Genomic DNA, 27255 nt, shown 5'->3' on the forward strand with positions numbered 1-27255 from the left:
ATTTACCATTGTTAACAGGAGTTAAATAAGCACATAGAAGATGGAATGGGAAGAAATTTGGCTGATCGGTGCACTAATGAAGTCAATGCTTCAATGCTTCAATCCCAGCAAGAAATTATTGGTAATATTTGTCTGCAAGTTCGTGTGTAGTTTTTTCTTTGTCGTTGTTAAAAGATTTATTATAAAATCCTTTAGATATTTTATAAAATATTATTTACTGTTGTTAACTAAAATATCATAATTCGGTTCTTTCTAGAAAATTTGAAGCCATTACTTCCAGCTGGTATACAGAATAAACTACATACACTGATTCCTTGCAAGAAATTTGATCTCAGCTATGACCTAAATTGCCACAAGTTATGTTCAGATTTTCAAGAGGATATTGTATTTCATTTTTCCTTGGGCTGGTGCTCCCTTGTCCATCGTTTCTTGGGTCCTACAAATGCTCAGCGGGTGCTTCTAGGATTATCAGACCCTATCTTTCAGGTATATATATTTATATATTTTTTTTTTTTTTTTTTGAGTAGGCTTTTTATTGGGTGGTTATTGCTGTACTATACAGGTATGTATCTGATTCTACCAGTTTAGAGTCTCTTTTTAAAAACTTTTTTGCATTTATCAATTCAATAATTTTTTTAATTAATTAATTAATTATTATTTTTTTGGCTGCGTTGGGTCTTCATTGCTGCGCGTGGGCTTTCTCTAGTTGCAGCGAGCGGGGGCTACTCTTCGTTGCGGTGCATGGGCTTCTCATTGCGGTGGCTTCTCTTGTTGCAGAGCACGGGCCCTAGGCACGCGGGCTTCAGTAGTTGTGGCATGCAGGCTCAGTAGTTGTGGCTCGTGGGTTCTAGGGTGCAGGCTCAGTAGTTGTGGTGCATGAGCTTAGCTGCTCCGCAGCATGTGGGATCTTCCCGGACCAGGGCTCGAACCTGTGTCCCCTGCATTGGCAGGTGGATTCTTAACCACTACACCACCAGGGAAGTCCCTCAATTCAATAATTTTTCAGAAAACTTACGGAGTTGTAAAACCATCGCCACAATCCAGTTTTAGAACATGTCTGTCACCCCAAAGGCTACCCTTGTGCCCATTTGCAGTCAGTTGTCATTTCCACCTCCAGCCCTACTGCTAGTCAGGTTTCTCTAGCTATCATTTTTACCCTTCTGGACATTTCATATCAATGGAATCACACAAAATGTGGCCTTTTGTGACTGGCTACTTTCACTTAGCGTAATGTTCTCAAGGTTTGTCATCATGGTATATGAATGTTGTAGCATGTATCAATACTCCATTTCTTTTTTTGGATGAATAATATCTCATTATGGATATCACACATTTTATTTATCCATTCACCAACTGATGGACATTTGAGTTGTTTGTACTTTTTGGCTATTATGAATAATGATGTTTTAAATACTCATAGACTGTTTTTATGTGGACATCTGTTTTCATTCCTCTTGAGTATATGTCTAGGAGTGAAATTGCTGGACCACATGGTAACTCCATGTTTAACTTTCTGAGGAACTGCCAAACTGTTTTCCAAAGCAGCTGCACCATTTTACATTCCCACCAGCAATGTATTAAGGTTCTCTTTCTCCACATGCTCATCAAGACTTATCATCTTTTTTATTATGGCAGATGTGAAGTTGTACCTCATTGTAGTTTTGATTTGTATTTCCTTAATGACTGATGATTTTGAACATCTTTTCATGTGCTTATTCGTGTATCTTATTTTGTAACATGTCTTTTCAAATCATTTGTCCATTTTTAAATTAGGTTATTTGGCTTCTTATCGACTTGTGGGAGTTCTTTATATATATTCCAGATACAAGTCTTTATCAGATACATGATTTCCAAATATGTATGTTTTTCTAGTCTGTAGCTTGTCTTTTAATTTTCTTATGGTGTATTTTGAAGTGTAAAAGATTTTAATTTTGCTTTTATTATTTTTTTATTTTTTATTTTTATTTATTTTTTTTGGCCACGCAGCTTGTGGGATCTTAGTTCCCCAACCAGAGATTGAAACCCGGCCCTCGGCAGTGAAAGCGTATAGTCCTAACCACTGGACCGCCAGGGAATTCCCAGGGTTTTAAATTTGAAGTCCAGGTTTTTTTAAAGGATTGTGTTTTTGGTGTAAAAAAAAATTTTTTTTTTAAATAATTTTATTTATTTATTTATTTATGGCTGTGTTGGATCTTCGTTTCTGTGCGAGGGCTTTCTCTAGTTGGGGCAAGTGGGGGCCACTCTTCATCGCAGTGCGCAGGCCTCTCACTATCGCGGCCTCTCTTGTTGCGGAGCGCAGGCTCAGTAATTGTGGCTCACGGGCCCATTTGCTCTGCTGCATGTGGGATCTTCCCAGACCAGGGCTCGAACCCGTGTCCCCTGCATTGGCAGGCAGATTCTCAACCACTGCGCCACCAGGGAAGCCCCCCCAAATTTTTTTTAATATACAGTTTTAATTTCACTTGAGAGTTGAAGGCCTGTTGTTTTAGGTAGACTCATTGTACGTTATGAAGATTCATTCTTCATGATATCATTGGTCCATGTCACAGGAGATAATTTTCAGACCATTTTTATTTTCTTCATGTATTTATGGTAAACTCATTAATTGGAGTCATTCTTTTTGTAGATTTACTACTGTAATTTTTAAAAGAATACAGTCAAATTTTGTAAATGTAACTATTCCATTTGTAGTGGTTTAATTGAATTAATCCTTTCCCCCCACCCCGCAACCTTATTAGCTTCCCAGATCTTTAGCTTCTACTCCCACTGCTCCTACCAATCCAGCAACACCAGATAATGCGTCACAGGAAGAACTCATGGTTACCTTAATAACAGCATTAGCTTCTCTTACGTCTCGAACTTCTATGGGCGTCATTGTTGTTGGAGGAGTGGTAAGAAATAGTACCTTTTTTTTTGAAACAGTATTTTTTAGTGTGATTGAAATTGAAATTATTGCAAAGCTACCTGCTAGATAAGGAAAAGAAAGATATATTTACTTCAGTTTCCAGGATCTATAAGATGACCTGAAAAGTTGTAAGTTAAAATTAGTGAATTGGGTTTCACAAGTCTAATCTTAAAAATAAATATTTAAAAAAATTTTTAATTGAAATATAATTGACATATAAAATAGTATTAGTTTCAGGTGTATGACATGATTTAATATATGTATGTATTGTGAAGTAATTACCACAACATAAACAGTACTTCCTACTTTTACATCATAGCACATGAAGAAACAATATTTGTGCACTGGAGTAACAGGAATGATCCAGGTCCCTTATCTAGCCTTCTCCAAATACCAAAGGGATCTGCCTTAAAGTATTAAATATTATTTTTTGTAGTAGTTCTTATATGCTAAAAGTTTTTTTCATATCATTAACAGCATAGGTTCATTTTGGTTTTTTGTTTTATTTTTATTGACGTATAGTTGATTTACAATGTTGTGTTTCAGGTGTACAGCAAATGATTCAGTTACGCAAATATATATCTGTATTCTTTTTCAGATTCTTTCCCCTTATAGGTTATTACAAAATATTGAGTATAGTTTTCTGTGCTATACAGTAGGTCCTTGTTGGTTATCTTTTTTTTTCCTTCTTTTTTTTTTTGGCCACACCACGCGGCATGTGGGATCTTAGTTCCCCAACCAGGGATCGAACCTGTGCCCCCTGCAGTGGAAGCATGCAGTCTTAACCACTGGACCGCCAGGGAACTCCCAGTTAACTATTTTATATATAGTTCATTTTGGTTTTTTAAACCTTTGACCTAAAAAAATTAACATCCCTTTTTGAGATACATTGAATCAACTTACCAAGTGCCTGGCAGGTTATAAAAGTTCGTGCCTGGCAGGTTATAAAAGTTCTTGCCTGGTATTTATGTGCTGCTCCTTTTTTCGGCTTGATTTCCAGTAATTTCATATTTTCTCATAGAGAAGGAATATACATTTTTTAAAAACGGATCTGACTCAAAGATCTGTAGGGAGCCAATGAGTTTTCTAAAATGCCTTTTAGTACAATCTCCCTAGTGGTATTTTTCTTTCTCAAAGTAAGCTGTGAATTTATCTTACAGATTTGGAAAACTGTAGGCTGGAAACTCATATCTGTTTCATTAAGTATGTACGGAGCTTTGTATCTTTATGAAAGGCTGACTTGGACAACCCGTGCCAAGGAGAGAGCCTTTAAACAGCAATTTGTGAATTATGCAACTGAAAAACTGCAACTGATTGTTAGCTTCACGAGCGCCAACTGCAGCCATCAAGTACAACAGTAAGTTGAAAGATTCATCTGTTTTTGTTTTAAAGCTTTACTGAAGTAGGACATACATGCAGAAATGCATAAATAAGAGTACAGCTCGAAGAATTATCACAACATGAACACATTTTATAATTGCCACCAAAGTGGAAAACAGAATGATACCAAACAAGTGGGCTCAAAATGCATGGTGGTAAACATAATTTATTTTTACTATTATAGCCCAGATTTGTAGGTTTAAAGGCATGATTTTTTAAAACTCAAGAGAATTTTATTATAATAATAAATACCTGGGTCCACCGAGTTTACGTATCTTAAATATTTGTTTCATTGATTTAGTGAAAATATATAGAACTCCAGTCAAATCAATGCATAATATTCTGTATTAGAGTGCTCGTGAGAGCTGAATTAGAAAGTTTTCTGAGCTAAAGATGATTGCAATTTAATAGAAGAAACAACATGTACATAATTATAATAAAAGGTGAAAAGTGAAAAGTAATGAGAGCTTCATAATGTTAGGCTCTAGAATCTTTTTTTTTTAAATCACATTGAGTATTTATGTATTTATGTATTTATTTATTTATTGGCTGCATTGGGTCTTCGTTGCTGTGCGTGGGCTTTCTCTAGTTGTGGCGAGTGGGGGGGCTACCCTTTGTTGCGGTGCGTGGGCTTCTCACTGTGGTGGCTTCTCTAAGCGCGCGGGCTTCAGTAGCTGTGGCTCGCAGGCTCTAGAGCGCAGGCTCAGTAGTTGCGGCACATGGGCTTAGTTGCTCCGCGACATGTGGGATCTTCCCGAACCAGGGCTCGAACCCGTGCCCCCTGCATTGGCAGGCGGATTCTTAACCACTCTGCCACCAGGGAAGTCCCTAGAATCTTAAATCATGAAGGACAGTGGATCAGCAAAGGTTTCCTAGAGGAGAGGTAGCCTGATGAGACTTGAACATCAGAATAGAAAGAGCGAGACAGAGAAAACAGCTCAAACCAAAGGCAAGAACGTTGGGGGAAAAGGAATGTGTTCAGAAACATGAGATAATTTCAGTGTGGCAGATGTGTACATAAGAAGGGGTCCATTCAAGTATAAGCCTAACACTAGGATTGAGGTTTGGATAATTAGGAACCCTGGGAGTGATATCATTAACATTTAGCTCTAGAACAGATAACTTTGCAGTGGTGTGGTGTGTAAAGTGGTTTAGACTCAGGAGACAAGAATTGCAGGGAGATTAAACTGTTTCAGACACAAGATCAGAGCCTGTACTAACCTTGTTAGAGCTGTAGGGAATGGAAACAATGAGGGCACAGAATTGAGACCACTGAATTAGTTCACTCATTTACCAAATATTTCTTGAGCTCCTATTTTACATAACCGTGTTAATTTTGATTTATTTATATTAAGATCTTTTCTTTAATGAGGATAACCTGGACCTCCAAACAAAATCAGCTGAGGTTCACATTCATAAAAACAGAATTAATGAAGCTTACTATTCATTTCATCATCAAACATTTATTAATTGCCTACTGTGTGACAATAACTACGCTAGAAGTTATGGGAAATTAAGTTAAAGATGACTTATATTATTCCTTAGAGGACTTTACACTCTAATGGAGGCAACCTCAAATAATTACTCCAGTTAAAATAATACTAGCTAAATATTAATGTAATAAAATATTAAAATAAAAAGATGCTTCATTTGTCTGATATTGGTATTTGGTCAGATAGGGAGAGAATGGAGGGGGAAAGGACCCTGGGAAAGATGAAGATGCGCAGGAGAATAGTTGCAGAGAAAAACAAGTCAGTTCATCAAATTCCAGCGGTACACACCTACTAGGCATGCTCCCAGTTGCAAAAATATAAATATATTTGCCAAAGTTAACATATTAACTAGCACACAAATTAAATACAGCCCTTTTGTTCTAGAAATGTGGTTAAATGTTGCTATAGTTTAAAGTATTTTTGACTGTCACAGAAGTTCATGAAATTTTCTTTCCTGTTCTCAGTAATTTATTTTTATAGGCAGGGGACAAGAGTAAGGCTTATTATGCTTCTGAAGAAATATACCCATCCTTTGCCTTTTTATAGCTTATTCATATTCACAGCAATATGGCAGAGTAATATTATTACCCACTGAGCATTTGTCTTGAGGCCAGATGAAATTAAGCCCACAGTCATATTAAGCTTGTAAGTGCCATACCCTCCCTCATACCAGTCTTAGCCGTGTTCTTTGATACCTTACATTTTTGGGAATTTTTTAAACTTGTGATCTGTTTTTTATATAAGCTTTAAATTGAAGCTTATTCATTTGAAAAGACATTCATGACTGCTGATAAAATTATTTTTTATTTGAAGGGAAATGGCAACCACTTTTGCTCGCCTGTGCCAACAAGTTGATATTACACAAAGACATCTAGAAGAGGAAATTGCCAGATTATCCAAAGAGATAGATCAACTGGAGAAAATACAGAACAATTCAAAGCGCTTAAGGTATTTGAACCTTTTTTCCTCAATAATATGAACATTTATTGGTTTCATTACCAAAATATAATTATGTAAAATCACTAGCAAATTTATGTTAAAATTTTTGGCTTTCTGCATTGGCTTAATTGTAATTTTGCAATTTCAGTGAAAGCTAATTTGAACAACAACAAAAAAATCTGAATTTAAAGGAAATTTTTAGATCTAAGCTTATAGCTCTATGTTAAGCTATACTAGTCCTTTTTCAGCGCAGAAGTTTTGTAATTAAAAGTATGAATTTTCAGTCCTACATATCCAAGACCCATAGCTTTTCTTCTCATTGGGGACTGTTAGGTATACTTAAATTTGAAGCAACAGAAGTAAACAAGATATCCTAATATAATTTGGAATTCTGGTTTAATATGATTTGCCATGGATTCTTTGGAGTCTAAATAAATTGTGCTTTGGGGGTCAAGACCAGAAGTGTCACCACGAGATCTATGCTTCTTGGCAGTTCTTAACTTTCAGCTTTATTACCCATTAGCTGGCTCACCTACAAGTCTGGTAGAATCATTAAGCATCATTTACTTCCTGCTGCTACTTACCAGGGCACATGCTACATACAGTTGCCTGTATAAAAACAGTTTGCAACGTCTGCAAATTGGAGAGGCTGTCCTTATGACGTGGATTTTGGGACATTATACTTAAAATATCTGTGATAGTGTCCATCCCTGGTACCTTAATCTGAAAAGATTAAGATTAAGCAGTCACATTCTCATTGCATCTCCGTTTCAGGGTCTCTGAAAAAGGTGACTGCCTATCGCTTAGACCCCAGCATCACTTCACACACACAAACACACCCAAATGAATTTCACATATTCCATTGCTCCTATTTTAAGTTAGATCATCCCAAGTACAGCCTTTCAAATTTGGTGAAACTATATCCAATAGAAATTTTTTTTTTAACCTAGGTAGGTTTTTAAATATTTTTTCATCTTGGTATAGTAAAAAGCCGTAACTGATAAAATAGATTATTGGTACTTATGTAGCTTTCAGATTTTGGCAGGACTGACTTGAATAAGTATCAATATTTTTGATCTGCTAATTCTTCTAATAGGAAAGTTTAGAATAATATTAACATAATATTATAAGTTTAGAATATTATTAACATAATATTTGGAATCTCCCTTTTTACTAAATTAGGCTTAGCCATTCAGATATAATTTAACTTAACTAATGCTTCAGGAGCATTACCTGAAGAAATATACAGTGGAGTTCACATGAACATTTAACTTACGACCTTGACCATATGCACTTAGCAACAAACAAAACAGGACCAAGAAGAAAAGAGAGAAACTCGTTTAAGTATGTGTGTGTGCCCTGGCAGAGTATGAGAATGGGAGATACAAACCTGCATTCCCCTGTCAATTTACATTCTGTTTTCCCTCTTGTTATGGGCATTTGGCTGCATCAAGTACAATTTTAATATTAAAAAAAAATATTTTTGGTAACTATGGTCCTTTGACATCTGCCAGCTACTTTGTGAATACATAAAACCACTTATTCTACGCTTTATGCTTAACAGGAATTCAAGAACAATTATGTCTTTATGTGACTTAGGATGTAACTCCCATGTAAGGTGATATGACTCCACTGTCTCTTAGGCTTTTCATTCTTATTAAAGATTTTATCTCAGTATACCTTTCTTCTGGCCATTGGATTCTGTGTTTATTGCAAAGTTACAGTAGCACGTATAATAAGTGCTCTAAAAAGAGTTGATGATCTGAGTTCAGACAAATGTAGCAACAGCTGGCTAGTGATTTTTTTTTAAGATTAGCATGGGATGCATTTTTTCTCATTGACCTTTATGATAATTAGATTGGTGTTTTATTCATTTTTTTAAATTAGAAATAAAGCTGTTCAACTTGAAAATGAGCTGGAGAATTTTACTAAGCAGTTTCTACATTCAAGCACTGAAGAAGAATCTTAACAATAGAGATTGCTTTGGTGATCATGATAGGAGAAGATGGAACTTGGAAGATTGGGGCAGTTATTTTTATGAAGTGACTTTAAATATGAATTATACTAACTATACCTAAATAGCAAATCCTTGAGTAGATCCTGGTATTGATCTATCTCAGGGTGTGTGCATTTTTGAAAAGTGTTGTGATGTCTCTTTAGTTTTAATTTTGGGTAAAGAAAAATCCTTTGATATGTGAAAATGATGAATTAGTTTAAAGCAAAAGAACCAACTCTCTGACCCCTGAGGGGTGGGGCCTTGCTCTTAATTAGGGCTCTCTTTGTTTTTGATTCTGAAAAACTCTGCTTCCTGGCATCCAGGAGTTAGAGAATGCTCCTTTCATCTTCTTTCTCAAAACGAATTTTTGATGCCTATTTCAATGGGAATAGTCACATTTTTGTTTTATAAACTGCATTGCTCTAACCACAAAGGAGTGTGGAATGTTCTTGAGTGTATTATTTATGCAGGTTACAATCACTTTTGCCATCCTGGCAGGTATGTAAACCACTAATAAATAATGCTGTTTTTACTCCCTCTTTTATTCCCATTAAAATTGATGTAAAACAGTATATAGGTCTGTTATTATAGAGTCCTTATAAAGGTATTTGGGTCTAAATAGTTTTCTCATGTTTCTCAAGAAACACTTCCAGCCTCAACTCTGATTCCAGTAAGGAAAGCTTTCTATCTCAGTTTTAAGAGTTAAGTTTGAAGTGATAAAAATAGCCAGAGATATGGGAGATCTGAATTTTGGGTGGCTACAGTCATGTACAAATGCTGTTCTTTATTTGCCAAGGATACTGCTGGGTTGTCCCCCCGGGTGGCTTTTAAACATTTATTTAATTGTATGAATTTGACAGGTCACGGTTAAAAATTATTACGTTTTTTACCTTAATGAAATGTTTATGAGTTCAAGTATTGTTTGTTTCTGTGTTAAAAACTAATAGAAAACTTACATGGAAACATTAAAAAACTGACATTCTAAGGCTTTGCTACACAAAACGTAGTTTTGAGAACCACCAAATCAGCATCACCTAGATGCTTGTTAGAAAGGCACAATCCCAGAAGACACAGCACATTTGGCCAGTATAGTTTATGCTGCTTTTCCATGGGAGGGATAACATTTCATGCTTTTTTCTTTTAATACTCAGTACTTCTTTTTCTGTGCCTTTAAGGCTCCGGGATGCTATTCAGTCTTTTCACAACAGGTGCAACACTGTTTTCCAGGATATTTTAAGGAGAAAATAACATTATTTAGGCCATAGAAGCCTTTCAAAAATATTTTTTATGCGAATCAGATATTAGAATGCAATATTCAAATCCAAATAAATATTCATTTATGGCTAATATTATTGCTTTATAACCAAAAAATGATACAAGCCACCAAGAAGTGGGATTAGGTTAACAATTTCAACATGAAAAACATGTCTAAGACTGGGTACTGCTAATTAAGTTTACAATTTCAAGGCCTTAATCATCTTTTTTTTTTTTTTTGGCCTTAATCTTTATACGCAAGTACTTGAACTTTTGCAATAGCATAGTGGTTTGGTATCACCTCATTAGTATAGTACAGTGCTCCTCACAGTTTAGTCCCTAACAGTAGCACTAGGGAAGTTGTAAGAATTACATTCTTGGGTCTCATCCTAGACCTACTGAATCAAATAGTAGGTTTGGGGACCAGAAGTCTCTGGTCTAACAAGCCTTCAAGGTGATCTGATGCATGCTGAAGTTTGGGAACTACAGGATAGTGGTTCTCGTATAGTAAGTAAGTTTATACTAAGTTTTTCATCACTAGTTTGAATCCAGTTCTGCCTGATCAAGCTTGAAAATATGAGTGTTGGAAATGGGACACTAAAATAATGAAGCCCAGCCTTTATGCTTAGGGATAATAAGTGCACCTATGACCAAGCCCATGAATTATAAAGAATTGTAGCTGTTGTCGTTCAAAGTTATTGCACATTTACTTGACTGTCTACTATGTATGTTTGCAGGATTATTTATAAACTTTGTGTAACCTTCAACTTTTTAAAACTAGATTTTTTATAAGAAGTATGCAAGGTGAAAATAAAATTTGTTTGCCTGATTGATAGTTGATTGATAAATGTAGCATTTATACTGGCATTTAGTGAGTTTTAATCTTTTAATGATTTTTATGGCTCTCTTGGGGAGACTGGCTCATCTTTTTCCTAAGGGAGCTTTAAGGGAAAAAAATGACAATTTCGCTTTTTGATGAAAATCTGTGGCCTTTTAACAGTAGGCTAACAAACATTCACAGTACTACAGAATAGGTCAGTGGCACGCCAATCTCTTCCTTGCTTCCAGCAGCCCATTCATTTTTCGTGAAGAAAATAATTACCAATGTTTAGATAAAGGAATTAGAACTGAACATGAACTATTGGGCTTGGAGTTTAGTTCTGGGACTTACAAGTAATTCTAAAAACATGCTACATGAAATCTGTTAAAAGCACTTTATTGATTACAGTATCAATTCACAGCAACATTATTTCACAGAGCTACTGTACAACTAAAGGAACGAATTACTGCAAGAAAGATTCAAGAATACTGTTAAATCATGATACAAGTCCATAGTTTGGTTTAAAGCTTTTTTCTAAGAGCTTTAATCTAATACATTCACCTTTCCCACAAACTACTGACATTCAGATTCAGTTGGCCACAGCTGTTGTAGAAACCATTCTAGGTGAAGAAAAACATTTTAATCAACTTAAAAAACCCACTTAGATGTGAATGCCTCTGGATAAGAATATGCAAATGCAAGTGTTCAGATGCTTCTTTGAAAAGAGAAAACAATAGGATAGAGCACCATTGTGTAAGACACAGAAAAGGCTTGAAATATCTACCAAGTATATATCACTGAAGTTCTATTAATTAAAAAATACTGTATGATGTAAGATTTTGTCAGGCACATTTAACACCAGTTGAAACATATAACCAGCTTTTTCATATGCTGCATTAATCAACTATTTTGTAGGATCAATTGGATTTAAGAAAAAAGACTTAGGAAATTTTATCAACATGCAAACAAATTTGCTAAACACAAGGTGTACCATCATTCTGATTAATAAATTACTTTTTAAAACAATGCTAGCTTAGACATTCAACTACAGACCACTTTACTGAGTACCTATTATAACCAATACTTTTAAATATAGCACTGAATTTAAGGCAACTTACAATGAACAATGGGAGAAAAACTAGTAAATATGAAGGGTACTTCACATTCTACTTAACCTAATTTAAAATACCAATTTTATTCACTGTGCTACCATTTCTCACAAGATAGTCTGACTGGTGGGTGTTTTAAAAATCCTAACAGGAGGTAAGAAACACTTTAAAAGTTTGCTTTCCGCAGTGGCAAAAGGGAGATTAGAAACTGAACATAGTACTTAATTTGAAAATGTTTTTAAGTCTGACTCACACTGTGAAGATTTTAGAAAGAACATCTTTATTACTAAAATCATAGGTCCATTTGGGAGATTGTTTAATCACTTTCCATTAACGTTTAAACACATCAACAGGTAAGCCACAAGTATTCAACTGTTACACTTTAAACTGTGAGACATTCACCAATGATCAAGCATAAATTTCCCTGAATGTCTTCATTTTTAAAAGTCTTAATAATATTACTAAATCTAAGACATCAAAAGTGTTGGAGAAGGTTAGTTGTATAATATTGGCACAGTATTTTTTTTTTTTAGCAACAATAAAAATTTCACTTTGTCACCTGGAGAAGCCAAGATCCATTTCTCTTTCAATATGTTAACTTCAAAATCACTTAACATATTCCAGAAGCACCTACCTCCGTTATGTGTAGGAAACTAGTTTACTATCATCATGCAGTGTTCATCAGTTCAACTGAGTCTAAATTAAAATAAGGAGATTGCTTACTAGGCTCTCTTGAAGAATTAAGTATCTCTTGATACTTAAGTATCTCATGAAATACTAAGCCTAAATCTTTGCCTCTCTGAAGATGGAATTCAATATGCTGTTGTAACCGCAGACTCACAACTATAAAAATCTGAGCTAGGGAGGGATCTTGGATATTTAGTCTAAATCTCTGATAGCACAGCTGCCCAAAATGAGGCCTCTCCATCAAAGTGGAGGTGATGGTCTTGGCTGAGAGCACAGAGTGCTTTCTTTAGCAGGTTTATGGGATGAGTTGCTGAAACACATGGCAATCACTCCACTTTGCTTTAGAAAAGAATATGTGCCTTTAAAATATTCTTGCCACATCTTAAAAAAAACTGTTCTTTATGAAGTGATTAAAGACTCTACAAATAAACCTAACTGAGGCGCATGACGTTTAAATGTTTCTTAGGTAAAAAGAAAAAAAATCAGGCACCAGAACTGCAACACTGATAAAAATTCCTTAAAACTACTTTTGGCCATATTTTTTTTTAAGTTTTGAAAAACTGAGATTCAAACTGTACTGTGCTTCTACAAATTATACTGACTTTAGGAAGTTCTTATGCACAAAAGAATTAGACGAGCAGATGAACTCAAACTGCAAGTAAACAAATATTGAGCAACTGGAACCCATATCACTAAACAAAGGTTTAAATAGTAAGTTAATGTGGTAATGAGGTCACCATTCGGTCATATGTATAATACGGTCATAATAGCCGTAGTAGTTGTTAGTTTTCAGTTGCCTAGTACATATTTAATTACGGGAATTGCTTTTTAACTATCTACAAAAACTTTAATAACATTAAATCATTTTTATTAACATTTTGAAGACCACAGACTTCTTATAGTCTGTGTGCCTCTGACTAAAGTATCTTGTTACTAGAACCACTTCCAAAGTAGAGGAGATACTCTCTTTTTATATATATAAGGCTATTTTGCACATGGTAGAAGTGCTTTCTTGAAGAGGATTTTGGAATAAATTGCTGAACTACATGGTAAACCCTCACCCCTCTCTATTTTTGGAAATGAATATGTCCGTTTGAAGTATTCTTGCCTTATCTCAAAGAGCTGCTCTTTATGAAGTGATACAAATAGTCCACAAACATTAACAGCTAAAGTTCATAGAAATCTTGAATGTGTATATAAATATACATTCATGCCTGCCATCTACAACAGTCTGTTTTTTTGGTCCTATATCTTAATCTTCCTTTTTCCATTTTATTCTTTTTAGTATCTTAAAACAGTTACTGATTTCATTATGGTTGATGCACTTACTAGCACATCCACAATATAAAAATGAAAATTTACAAGTAAAATTTGGGAGTATTTAGGTTAGGGTTACAGGTGATCAAAAGTTAACAGACCTATCTCAACAGTTACTGACACAGTTTACTAAGTTACAAAACAAAATGCACTCCTACATCAGAAAAACCCCACGACTTTACCATCAAAGAAGACTAACAATCTTCTACTGTCAATCATTTAGATTATTTTTAAGAGAGAAATCCAAGGGGCAAGGATCTCTGTTTAAGTTCAAGGGGGCTCGTTCTAGTAATACACACATTATTATATCACTGACAAGCAGAGGAATTGCTTAGTATTTCCCTCTGACCCCTTCAAGAACTGCTCTTAGAATCTTCTTTTGGCTTTAAAGTGGGGGTCACTTTGATCTTGGTATCCTTTGAAGCAAAACCACTTAGAAACCAATATTTTGTGCTAATGGGAGGAAATATTATAGAAGATCAAAAAGCTTGAATGTCTGCTTTTTAAATTTTTGAAGGCACAGAGAGTTAACATCAATTCAGATTTTATATTATGTGAACATAAATTCATAAAGCAACCTTCTTAATGATTATAACTAGTCAGACCTGGTGATTGGTTAGATTTTATACTTCTTTCAAAAACGTAATGCCATCACATTATTTTTCCTACCTAGATACACATTGATGGAGAACACTGGGAAAAATCCTTCAGATGCAAGGACAGTCCAAATGTTCATCTTCTGAAATGAGTGCACCTTACAAACTCAGTTCTAGAATATGAAATCAATAGGAAAGCCCAGCTATTTCGAATGCTACCTAAGTGTCATTTGATCATAACCAGCTTTTTAGAATAACAGGAACCATTCTCATGTGATTACTGCTATCTACCAATTAATGTAATAAGAGTTTCTTATGTATGTCTAAAATTTCAGAGTGAGATCTCTATTCCCTGGCCATCAGATTATGTCCCCTTCAAAAGACTAAACATGAGCACGAATTTAAATTGATAAGATGGCAGAGGATATAGCAGAAACTAATGATATTCACAAGGACTCCCTTCAGTGGTACCTAGGCCTGTCAGCATTCTTAAACAGTAAGCAACCAGGATCTCTTTCAGATCAAAATGGTTGGAATACAAGGAGACTTGCTTCAAACATCAGTACACACATCAATGGTATCACTTCCATCTATTACTGTGCCTGGTTCCTCCACTACAAAACTCAAAACTATGACACTTTTTAAGGTATACAAGGTTAAAAATGTAGTTCTTAAAAAATGCAAACACATACTCTCAAACATGATAGGCTGCTATAATGTGTACATTCTGTTCTACACAAAGAAAAAAATTATAGACAGTACAAGCAAAAATTCATCAAGGTTAAATTAGCTCAACTCCTCAAATTAATACACTGGTCCTGATCTCAGCAAGCACCTTTACCTTGTTTTCACCTTTTTTTGTTTTGTAGTTTACTGAAAGCTTCTTTTTGTGTATAATAATCTTAATAGAAAAATCTTCACCTGCAAATATAAGGTAAATTCTTTTTCACAGCTATAGGCTGTAGTACGGATTTCTCCAGGTATCAGTGGAGAACAGAAAATTTGTGCTGTTAATTCCAGATTCTAAGAAAACTGTCCCAAGACCCTGTTGCCACAGCCATGCCATCATCAGTTACACCTAAACAGCTGACACGGTTGTCATGACCAGCAAGAACACCTGAAAAACAAAAGTTCAGTAAAAAGTTAGCAATGGGCAAGCTTTAGAATTAAACAAGTGTATGCATAAAAGATCTGGGAGGGTACTTAAAAGCTAACAGTTTCCCCTGAGTTGAGAGACTGAGTGCCAGGGGTAAGCTGGGCATGTAGGTAAGATAAAATTCTTTGTATTACGTGAACTTCTGACATGTGCATCAAATTGTGTTTTTCATTTTTGAAAAATTATTTTATAATTATGCTTATGTTCAAAATCATCTGTTCGACATGTAGACTTCTATTTTACATCTCTAATAAGTTCACGACATTTCTAAATTTTGCCAATAAGCTATGCTATTTTCAACAAAAACAAAATTTTAAATGAAGTTCAATGAACTTTTACCACCAGAACAACAAAAACATGAGAATGAAGCTGACTTATACTACCACTTCCAAAAATAACAACATAATTTATTTACTTTATTCCTTTAACCACCAAACCCTGGAATGTTTTGGTCATAACTTTCTGAAACCATCAAACTCATCTAGTCTTAGTTTTCTTTTGTATATTTAACCTATTTGATTTTCTGACCACTACACAGGATAAAATTAAATATTCCCAAATATTTGGGAGGAAAATGAGAAAAGTAAAGATTTAAAAGAAAAATTAGAATATATCAAATTCTCAAAAAGAATTTTTTCTTTAATATACTGTTTGAGTTTTCATTATCTCCATATGTAATTAAGCATATGATTTTCACCCAATCTCAGGAACAGAAGTTCATCTTGTCTAACTCGTTAATATTCTGTGCAGTACCTTCAGTATGGCAATGTTTGGCAACGTGCAAATTTACCATTATGGGTTGAAATAACAAAAAATGACCATTGTGACTAAATACTCCAAGTCATATTGGAAAGAAGAATGAATTAGCAATTCATGAGTCACATTTCAATTTTAAGGTCAAAGTATCCAGTTGAGTCAACTTGAAACCAAACAGCTGTAAGCAAAGCAAAACTAAAACTCAAGCATATGTTTAAAAAAATATGGAAAACAAACATGTTTTTATTTTGTTATGGATATTAATTGATTTGATCCAAGCAAAATACCTAATACCTCAAAAAAGTAATTGGCTTTGGACAAGAGAGTATCTCCAAAAATTTACTTGCAAAATGCTAACCCGTGAACTTTTCTGCAGTCTCAAGAGAGGTTGTAGAAAATTATTCCTGGTAATGTTGACATTGCCTCCACTCCCTCAGAAACCTCAACAACTGTATAGGTGTTTAAAAGGGCAAGGACATAAACCCACAAGGACAGCAAGGATATGAGAGCAAGCAGTGGCAACAAAATTTTGTGAGATGTATGATGGTAAGTGTGTTAGTGGACCCCAAAATGCTAAGTTCAAAGCAAATGGTCTGATAAGCCAAGAAACAAAAGCAAACTGCAGAACCTCCAAAAGGGTCAGATACTAGTGGAACCAGGTATCTCTGGAACCGGACATGGGCAAAGATGGGGTAAACTGAGGCTGCATTAGAAAGTGTCCAGGAATCAGACTCCCCAGGTCTCTTCCTTCACTCTGCAGAGTCAGATGATTTATCATCCTGCACCAGAACTTAAGACTAGAGACTTATTTGCCAGAGAGAGTAAAAGAGGGTCTCTTAACTAGAAGAAAATAGGCACAGTTGAGATTGGTGAAACTGCTGAAAATGGGGAATAAGTGAGTTTACTTGCGAATTGTCTTGTACCCCAGCTTTTTCCCGGAAATCAGCCCCCAAACTGTCAGTCAACTTATATACTTCAGGTAGAAAAGTGGAACAATCCACCTCAGAGAAGACAGCTGGCCCAAAGGAAAAAAGGCCATAAGATATATCAGAGGTTCCCCAATGAAAGCCTGGCCAGATTCACTGTTCAGTGAGGCCTACAGTCAGTACACCCCAACCATGTGCAGAGGGCTTTCAAACAGTTTTAGTGCCTCACTCTTAAGGATAAATAAGAGGCTAAGAATCATCAGAGTTTTAAGGAAATATAATAGATAGGAGACTGAAAAAATAAGAAAGAAGGGGGAAAAAAGGCAACTTGGAAAACAAAAGATTATGCTTACAGAAGAAAACTTCAAAAAAGGCTTTCATTAATGACCCCAGAAAAACAAAAGACTTTTATTCATGAAAAAAAGAATGGGGGCCCTGAAAAAAAAAACTCTCAAAAAGATGGTAGCAAAAATGGAAAACCAAAGCTTAACAGAAGGTTCATGGAAAGAAAAGGCAAGGATTTCTCCCAGAACATGGAGCAAAAAAAGACAGATGGAAAATATGAGAGAAACTAGTAAGAAAGTCCAAGAAGTCCAACATCAGAATATTGGGAGTTCTGGGCTTCCCTGGTGGCGCAGTGGTTAAGAATCCGCCTGCCAATGCAGGGGACAGGGGTTCGAGTCCTGGTCTGGGAAGATCCCACATGCCGCGGAGCAACTAAGCCCTTGGGCCACAACTACTGAACCTGCACTCTAGAGCCTGTGAGCCACAACAACTGAGCCTGCGTGCTGCAACTACTGAAGCCCGCATGCCTAGAGCCAGTGCTCCACAACAAGAGAAGACACCGCAATGAGAAGCCTGCGCACCGCAACGAAGAGTAGCCCCCGCTCGCCACAACTAGAGAAAGCCTGTGTGCAGTAACGAAGACCCAGTGCAGCCATAAATAAACAAACAAATAAATATCTATATCTATATCTATATCTATATAAGAATAATGGGAGTTCTATAAACAGAATGATAATGGAGAAAAAAGTCCAACCAATTAAATAAGCCTCCTAAACTTCCCAGGACTACAGGGTATATGTTTCCAGGTTGAAAAGGTCCACTGAATGCCCAGAATGAGGGATGAAAATGGATCTACTCCCAAACATATCAAAACTTGCAAAAAGTTTGAAGATTAATTAGAAGTACATCAAAACTAAGAATGTAAGCCAAAAAATTAATTTGACCCTAGAGAATATTCAAAAGCAGCACAGCAAAAGAAGTCACAGCATATACCTCACTGCTTGGCAGTAAGTACTGTTTAAAAATTCATAATTGTGTAATAAACACTGACTGATGTTCTAAACAAAATTCACTACATGGGAAAAACTGGAAGATGGAAGCTGTGGTGGGAGGAGGGATGTTGAAACCAAACCCTCCACAGATAATGCTTAAAAGTAAAAAAAAAAAAAAAAAAATCAATACAGGATGTTCTTTAAAGATATAAAAGTAAATACTTAAAAGTAGCTACCACTGGGAGCAGAGAACACGGGCTGGGGTCAGAGGACTGCTGTGTTTTGGTAACAAGCCATGTAGACCTATTTGATTCCTTGAGTATAATTTTGATTCTAAAAAAATTTTAAGTCACTCTGTAATTTGTTATTAATGACAGTCCCCAGTAGGACTTGATGCTAATATTCTGGAATCTGCAGGGAAGAACACAGAGTATGGGGTTAAGGGGAGACAGTGGTTCCATGTCCTGTCCCATACAAGATCTGAGCCAAAAAGAAGATCCATGTTTCCTGTCAGGTTATAAGAGAACTGTAATTTGGAAAAGACCATACTAAATTATATTCACTATTCATCTTTATGTCAAAACTTACCAAACAAGAAAATATAGAATCAGATATTACTCTTCAGAAAACAGAAACATAAATATGGTTTACGGACTGTAACTGCACTCAAAGATCAACAATGACCATGAATGAGAACTGCCACGTTGCCATTCCCCAGGGTGTCCATGGGGGCCCCAGAAACAACCGATGGGAACCTTTTCACATTTCCTGACAAAATCAAAACCTAATGTGTACTTATTCACTAACCTGCACGATCTCCTTTTAGTGTGTCCCATACGTTACAATTGAAGTCATCATACCCAGCCAACAGGAGACGCCCACTTTTTGAGAAGGCTACGGAAGTGATCCCACAGATGATATTGTCATGAGAATACAATAATAACTCTTGGTCTGCACGAAGGTCAAAGAGCCGGCAAGTAGCATCATCAGAGCCAGTGGCAAAGGCATATCCATTTGGGAAAAACTAGAAAGAAAAGCAACAAACATTTATTCCATAGAAGTACACAAAAATTATGTGAGGCAGTGTAATAATAGACTCTGGGGTAAGACAGACCTAGATTCAAATTCCAACTTGGCTTCGTACCAGGTGAATGATGTTAGGCACTAAAGATTCTTAAACACTTGAGTCTTAGTTTCAGAATTTAGTGTGTTGGTTAGGGCTGAATGAAATAACACATGCAAAGTACCCATAACCCACTGTTCAGCACAAAGCAAGTACTCAAAACATCCTGGCTCTGGTCCTCCATATGTCTTACTAAAACGTTTAAATCAAATATTACTATTTATAGAATTTATATATGTATGTATACTCTTAAATGTTCCAATAATCTCATTATGAGAAATAAATAGGAAACATTTTATAAAAAAGAACAAAACTCACCCAGTTAGGCTAGGTTATAAAGTTAAGCTAGTAGTAAAGAAAACTATGCGTTATTAGTTTGTGAATCCCCTTTCTCAGATACTGTGGCACTACTCAACACTTTTTACAAAGAGGAAATCACTTCATATATCTATTGGTCATCTGTATTACTCTGTTAGTACTTGCTGATGTGCAGGAATAAAATGAAGAATATAAATTTGTTTTCTTTGTGGCAAATATTTTATAGTTTGTCATTTGTCTTCTAATATTGTTTACTTTTTTAAAAATATAAAGCCATTTTTTGGAGGTATCACTCTCCCTGATTTCAAACTACTACAAAACTATAGTAATCAAAACAGTATGTTACTGACACTAAAACAGACACATAGATCAATGGAACAGAATAGAAAGCCCAGAAATAAACCCATGCACACACAGTCAACAACAAAGGAGGCAAGAATATAAAATGAGGAAAAGGCAGCCTCTTCAATAAATGGTGTTGGGAAAACTGGTCAGCTGGATGCAAAAGCATCGAACTGGATGACTTTCTCACACCATATATAAAAATAAATTCAAAATGGATTAAATACTTACACGTAAGACCTGAAATCATAAAACTCCCAGAAGAAAATACAGGCAGTATGCTTTTTTCTTTTCTTTTTTTTTTTTTTTGGCTGCATTGTGCAGCTTGTGGGATCTTAGTTCCCTGACCAGGGATCAAACCCAGGTCCCCCTCAGCAGTGAAAGCACAAAGTCCTAACCACCAGACCACCGGGGAGTTCCCAGGCAGTACGCTCTTTGACACTGGTCTTAGCAGTATTTTTTTGGATCTGTCTCCTCAGGCAAGGAAAACAAAAGCAAAAATAAACAAATGGGACTACATCAAACTAGAAAAAGCTTTTGCACAGTGAAGAAAACTACTGACAAAAGGAAAAGGCAGCCTACTGAATGGGAGAAGATATTTGCAAACAATATATCCAAAACATACAAAGAATTCACAAAAGTCAGTATCAAAAAAACAAACAACCCAATTAAAATATGAGCAGAGGAACTGAATAGACATTTTTCCAAAGAAGACATACAAATGGCAAATAGACACACGAAAAGATGCTCAACATCATTAATCATCAAGGAAATGCAAATAAAAACCACAATGAGACAGCACCTCACACCTGTCAAAATGGTTATTATCAAAAAGACAACAAATAACAAGTGTTGGCAAGGATGTGGAGAAAATATCCCTCATGTGTTGTTGGTGGGAATGTAAACTGGTGTAACCACTATGGAAAACAGTATGTAGGTTCCTCAAAAAATTAAAAATAGAACTACCATATGATCCAGCAATTTCACTTATGTGTATTTACCTCAAGAAAACAAAAACACTAATTGGAAAAGATATACATGCACCCTGTTCACTGCAGCATTGTTTAGAATAGCCAAGATCTGGAAGCAACCTCAGTGTCCATCGATAGAAGAATGGATAAAGAAGATGTGAGATATACACATACACACACACATACATACACACAATGGAATATTAGCCATAAAAAAAGGAAATCTTATACCATGTTCTTGAATTGGAAGAATCAATATTGTCAAAATGAGTATACTACCCAAGGCAATCTACAGATTCAATGCAATTCCTATCAAACTACCAAGGGCATTTTTTCACAGAACTAGAACAAAAAATTTTTAAATTTGTATGGAAACACAAAAGACCCTGAAGAGCCAAAGCAATCTTGAGAAAGAAAAACAAAGCTGGAGGAATCAGGCTCCCTGACTTCAGAGTATACTACAAAGCTACAGTAATCAAAACAGTATGTTACTGGCACAAAAACAAACATACAAATCAATGGAACAGGATAGAAAGCCCAGAAATAAACCCACACACTTATGGTCAATTAATCTACAACAAAAGAAGCAAGAAGATACAATGGAGAAAAGACAGTCTCTTCAATAAGTGGTGCTGGGAAAACTGGACAGCTACATGGAAAAGCATGAGAGTAGAACATTCTCTAACACTACACACAAAAATAAACTCAAAATGGATTAAAGAGCTAAGCATAAGACTGGATACTGTAAAACTCTTAGAGGAAAACATAGGCAGAACACCCTTTGATATAAATTGCAGCAATATCTTTTAGGATCCTTTCCTAGAGTAATGGAAATAAAAACAAAAATAAACAAATGAGACCTAATCAAATTTAAAAGCTTTTGCACAGCAAAGGAAACCATAAACAAAACAAAAAGACAGGGACTTCCCTGGTGGTCCAGTGGTAAAGAATCCGCCTTCCAATGCAGGGGACGTGGGTTCAATTCCTGGTCAGGGAACTAAGATTCCACATGCCGCAGGGCAACTAAGCCCATGCACCACAACTACTGAGCTCGTGCACCTCGATGAGAGAGCCCACATACCGCAACTACAGAGCCCATGTGCCCTGGAGCCCATGTGCCACAACCAGAGAGAGAAAATCCGCATGCCACAACTAGAGAGAAGCCCATGCACCACAACAAAGAGCCTGCACCACAATGAAAGATCCTGCATGCCGCAACTAAGACCCAACGCAGCCAAAAAAATAAAGAAATTAAATAAATAAAATAAATAAATATTAACAAAATAAAAAGACAACCTACAGAATGGCATAAAATATCTACAAATGATGCAACTGACAAGGGATTAATCTCCAAAACACACAAACAGCTCATGCAGCTCAATATCAAAAAAACAAAGAACCCAATCAAAAAATGGGCAGAAGATCTAAATAGACACTTCTCCAAAGAAGACATACAGATGGCTCAACATCACTAATTAGCAGAGAAATGCAAATCAAAACTACAATGAGGTATCATCTCATACTGGTCAGAATGGCCATCATCAAAAAATCTACAAACGATAAATGCTGAAGAGGATGTGGAGAAAAGGGAACCCTTTCAAAATGAGAAAAAAACATTTCAAGAAATGAAAAATCATATAATAACTTATCAATATGGATGCAAAATTTAAAATTTTAACAAATCAAATCCACTAGTAACTAAAAAGGATTATGCATTATAACCAAGTGAGGTTTGTCCTAGAAATGTAGGGTTGGGTTAATATTTGAAAACTAATCCACATAAATTCACCATTTAACAGACTGAAAAAGAAAAACCACATGATCATCTCAATAGATGAAGAGAAGACATCTGATAAACTTCAACACTCATTCCTGATAAATCTGTAGCAAACTAGGAACAGAAGAGAAGCTCATCAACTTGATAAAGGTGGTGGGATGAGAGATGGAGAGGATTGCGTTTGCCTGCTCCAAAATTCTAGTCTTCAAACCAGGTTGGCCTAATAGGGGGTGGGGGTAACAGCCTTTACTTTCTCTGATATTCTCTAAAGATTATATAAAATTGACTTGCAATATGCACATGATAAATAAAAACCAATTTTTCCCCAAAAATATCTTCTTGCAAAATTAGAGTGTATCTTATACCCATAAACACTTGCAATTACAGTACTTTAGGAAATTCTAGTCATATCTATACATTTTGGCATCTGATCCGCATAGGACAATTTACCTAAGTCAAGCGGTATCCCACCTCCTCTTAATATCCCTCCCCTCAATTCTGACTGTTTGATAAATCATTTTGATTTTCATTCAAAATGCCATTTTAGTTTTAATTTAGAAAGACGTATGACTAGTTCATTCTTGTATATACTAAGTACTTACTGTCTGGCTTAATCTATTTGTGGATACCTGTTTGAGGGTTTTTTTTCCCAATATGAAGGAGATTATAAATAATCTATACCATTTATTGAGCATCCAATCTATAGTTTCATTTAGTCTTCACATTATTCTTTAATGTAGGTAGCATTATTCCTAGCTAGGAATGTGTAGCTCACAGAAGTTAAGTAGCCCACCTGATCTGACACAGCTGGTTCCCAGCAGAACTAAGATCCAGAGTTTGCTGACTTCAAAAGCTATACTCTCTATACTAAACAGCTGCCTCTGTCTTCCTGACTGTCTCTCTTTGGGTTGTTCCCTTGACCCCAGAGAGATGGGACATTTTTCTCCTCTTAACACACTGTTGATACTCATGATCTGTTTGTTTGCTCAAGATGATCTATCCCTCTAAATCTGGAAAAAAAAAAAAAACTTATTCCTGTTTACCTGCAAATAAGGACCTAGGCCTATGGATTAAAACCTTTCCAGTTTTAAAAATCAAACCCTTGTTATTTGGGGGTTAAATGTTATAAAAGCATACTATTTATAAGAATCCTTGAAGGCAATGTGTTGTTAAAATCATATTATAGAGTTCAACACTTTATATGCACAATAAATTTTCCTTAGAAATGCTCTTCACTTACACTGACAGCATTAATATCCGACACATGGCCAGTGAAAGACTGTCTACACATTCCATCTCGAATATCCCATAATTTTGAAGAGGCATCACAAGCACCAGAAACAAAAGTCCTCATGTCAGGACTCAGAGAAAGACTCATCACATCTCCAGAATGCCCAGTGAATGTAGTGGTCTGCTGGGCAGTTTCGATGTCCCATAAAGCACTATAATTAAAAATAGAAATAATTAATGACTGTTCTCTCTTCTTACATTAGTTCCTACAACCACCCTCAACCTCAAAATCAGTAATCTTCTGGAATAAACTTACCAAGTTGTATCTCCTGAACTTGTAACAATTTGGCTGTCATCTAAAAAACGACAGCAGGACAAGTAGCCTACAGCATAGAGAGTAACAAATGTTAGATTATCACTGATTAATTCAATTACCATATGAAATAGCAATATGTATTTTAAAAAATATGATACCTGGGCAACAAGTGTTTGTTAGTATAATCTATAGTTCTACTTTTAATTACTTCCAACTCTATGCTGCCTGCAACTGAATTTTATCAACAAACTCTCTTAGGTATTTGCTGTGTTGATGACTCTGAAAGTTACAAACTTGAGTAAAAGACAGTCCTTTCCACCTACTACAATTACCTAAGAGAAAGATATCCTCAATACAAATATCTATTATAATCTATAGCAGACTAGGTTAAGTACCTTGGAGAAATACTTTAAAAACCTCAGTGAAGGAAAGGTGGCACTCAAATGCTCAGAATTCACCTGTGCTTCAAAATATGGAAATTGCAGGAACAATACCATTATTGAGATTGTGTAAAAAGCACAGCCAAACAGTACTTCCAAGAATCCAGAGAGGCTGAAACCTGGTGAGTGGCGATAAATTCCTAATTAACACTGCTAACCAAATACTATATTACTGAACTACAGTGTACACATTGGCAAATAAAGCAATGCACTATCACATAGTGAAAAATACTTCATAAATGTATCTTGATACACACTTTCAATTACATAATTAAGCACCAAAATCCCATAATTGTTATAGGTTTGCAGAGAATACAGAAAATTATATTTGCTTTCTTTTTGTATTTTTCATTATTGTTCGAATTTTTCGCAATAAATTTATAATTTTTACAAAAACAATACTATTTTTTGGACTTATTTATTTTCTTTCTTTTTCACTGATGTATAATTGATGTACAATATTAAAAACAATACTATTTTTGAAAGAAAAATAAAAGTATGGTCGTATCATTTGTATAATTATAAAAAGTCAGTGTTTCCCAGATTCATGGTAATTTCTACTCTCACTTGATTAATATGCATCCTTTGGCCAGCTGATCACACTTTGTCACTCCTTCTCCTTGATCAGCGCATTCTTCAGGAGGAATCAGGTTTAGGAGAAAAGGACAATATGCAGTGAGGCTCACCCGTGTGACCCGGTAACTCTCGGCTCACTCTCACATTTCCCTCTCTGGTTTTCAGGTTATATATAGAGCAGATGTTGTCCAGTCCTCCACAAGCAACATAATTACCAGAGGGAGCATAAGCACAGGTCATCACCCAGGAGGACCTCAAAGGAATAGCATGCATCTGTAGGATAAATACAGCACAAAAACTAAGTCAAGAGCACAAAAACAGTCAGTAATTTTTCAAACCTATTTACAGTGAAGCAAATATTACTGCAATTTAAATGTACTTAAAAAACAGGCCAAGTAAAATAAAGAATGAACTGGTTTGGGAAAGTGAACAACAAAAAATAAAATACTAATGCACACTGAAATGCCTGTTATATTTTCTGTATTATTATCAAATCATTTGGATTGAAGTGCTCTTTTCAGAACGTATTCTTTTAAGAAGAACAAGAACATATAGGACATTTCAACACTAACAGAGCCACTTGAAATAGTAAGTGTAAATGTTAAAGAACTTAATAAAATTTTTTGGTTTTGCATTAGTGCTCAAAAGATGAATTTCCTCTAACATAACACTGAATAATATAAGTACTGGAGTTGAACAGAATGGTTCTTCCACAAAGAACTACGACCTTCTAATAACACATATTCTGGGCTCAAATTCAAACAATGTAATAGTCTGCACTGATCTACTCATACCACTGTATGATGCCTTATTACCCAACACCAAGCATTTGCAGGTCAGGTAGCAAAGTTTAATGTGAATGGGAACATAAAGGCTAAGTGGCCCATACACAGAATCAACACATTGTGGGATTACTATGCTCTCACTTACCCTAAAAGAATATTTTTCTGTTTTAGGAAAATATAGTTGAAAGACACACTCAATTCTGATTGATACAGAAAAACTATTATATTACAAATGTGTCTTAGCTAGCTTTAAATTCTCAACCAGGCTGAAGTTACTGTTTATTTCACAAAATAGTACTTCTAAATCTTTACTAGAAACAGTGGTGTAAGTGCACACAGAATCTAGAAGTATTTGACTTGTGAGCATTTTCCTGGAGCTTCTTCACGACCACTCAACACCTCTATGTCAGGGGTTCCTTCCAGTGGACACATTAAGAGGACCCACTGGCTTTTACCACCAAGGGATCTAAACAAGTTGTAATGTGCCTCCAATCTACTGTAACTTCTGAGCAGTCCAGAAACACAAATCAATGCCTAGTGTGGACCAAAGAAAACATTCTAGCTTATCCACAACTAAAAATAAAAATTGCAGGGTCGCTGTCACATTAGGAAATGGGACCTTTTAAAAAAATCATTTATATGTAAAACTGATGCACACTGTCTTCTAATATTCAAGTATGAAATATGGGACTCAAATAAGACACACTGAACTATATTCCTGTAGTTGTCATTGGGAATAAAAAAAAAAAGGCTAAATATTAAAAGC

The 27255-nt window shown here is 35.5% G+C and overlaps 2 protein-coding genes across 4 annotated transcripts in view; one reads left to right on the forward strand and one right to left on the reverse strand.

Annotated features, from left to right (window-relative positions):
• Positions 1-9285, forward strand: part of MFN1 (mitofusin 1) — a 32556-nt gene extending 23271 nt beyond the window's left edge. For 2 of the 3 annotated variants that reach the window (XM_059920565.1, XM_059920564.1), the window contains 6 exons: positions 19-121; positions 257-486; positions 2739-2891; positions 4066-4262; positions 6592-6726; positions 8605-9285. In XM_059920565.1, coding sequence (XP_059776548.1) covers positions 19-121; positions 257-486; positions 2739-2891; positions 4066-4262; positions 6592-6726; positions 8605-8686 — 900 coding nt within the window. In that variant the 3' untranslated portion in view covers positions 8687-9285. The remainder of the gene's footprint in view (positions 1-18; positions 122-256; positions 487-2738; positions 2892-4065; positions 4263-6591; positions 6727-8604) is intronic. The other variant, XM_059920566.1, reaches the window with a different exon arrangement.
• A 1882-nt stretch (positions 9286-11167) lies between these two features.
• Positions 11168-27255, reverse strand: part of GNB4 (G protein subunit beta 4) — a 60427-nt gene continuing 44339 nt past the window's right edge. Inside the window, exons 6-10 of the mRNA XM_059920568.1 lie at positions 25815-25977; positions 24689-24755; positions 24383-24584; positions 19419-19635; positions 11168-15613 (exon numbers count right to left, since the gene is read on the reverse strand). Coding sequence (XP_059776551.1) covers positions 15507-15613; positions 19419-19635; positions 24383-24584; positions 24689-24755; positions 25815-25977 — 756 coding nt within the window. The 3' untranslated portion in view covers positions 11168-15506. The remainder of the gene's footprint in view (positions 15614-19418; positions 19636-24382; positions 24585-24688; positions 24756-25814; positions 25978-27255) is intronic.

The sequence above is a fragment of the Balaenoptera ricei genome, chromosome 4, assembly GCF_028023285.1.
Source record: "Balaenoptera ricei isolate mBalRic1 chromosome 4, mBalRic1.hap2, whole genome shotgun sequence".
NCBI lineage: Eukaryota > Metazoa > Chordata > Mammalia > Artiodactyla > Balaenopteridae > Balaenoptera > Balaenoptera ricei.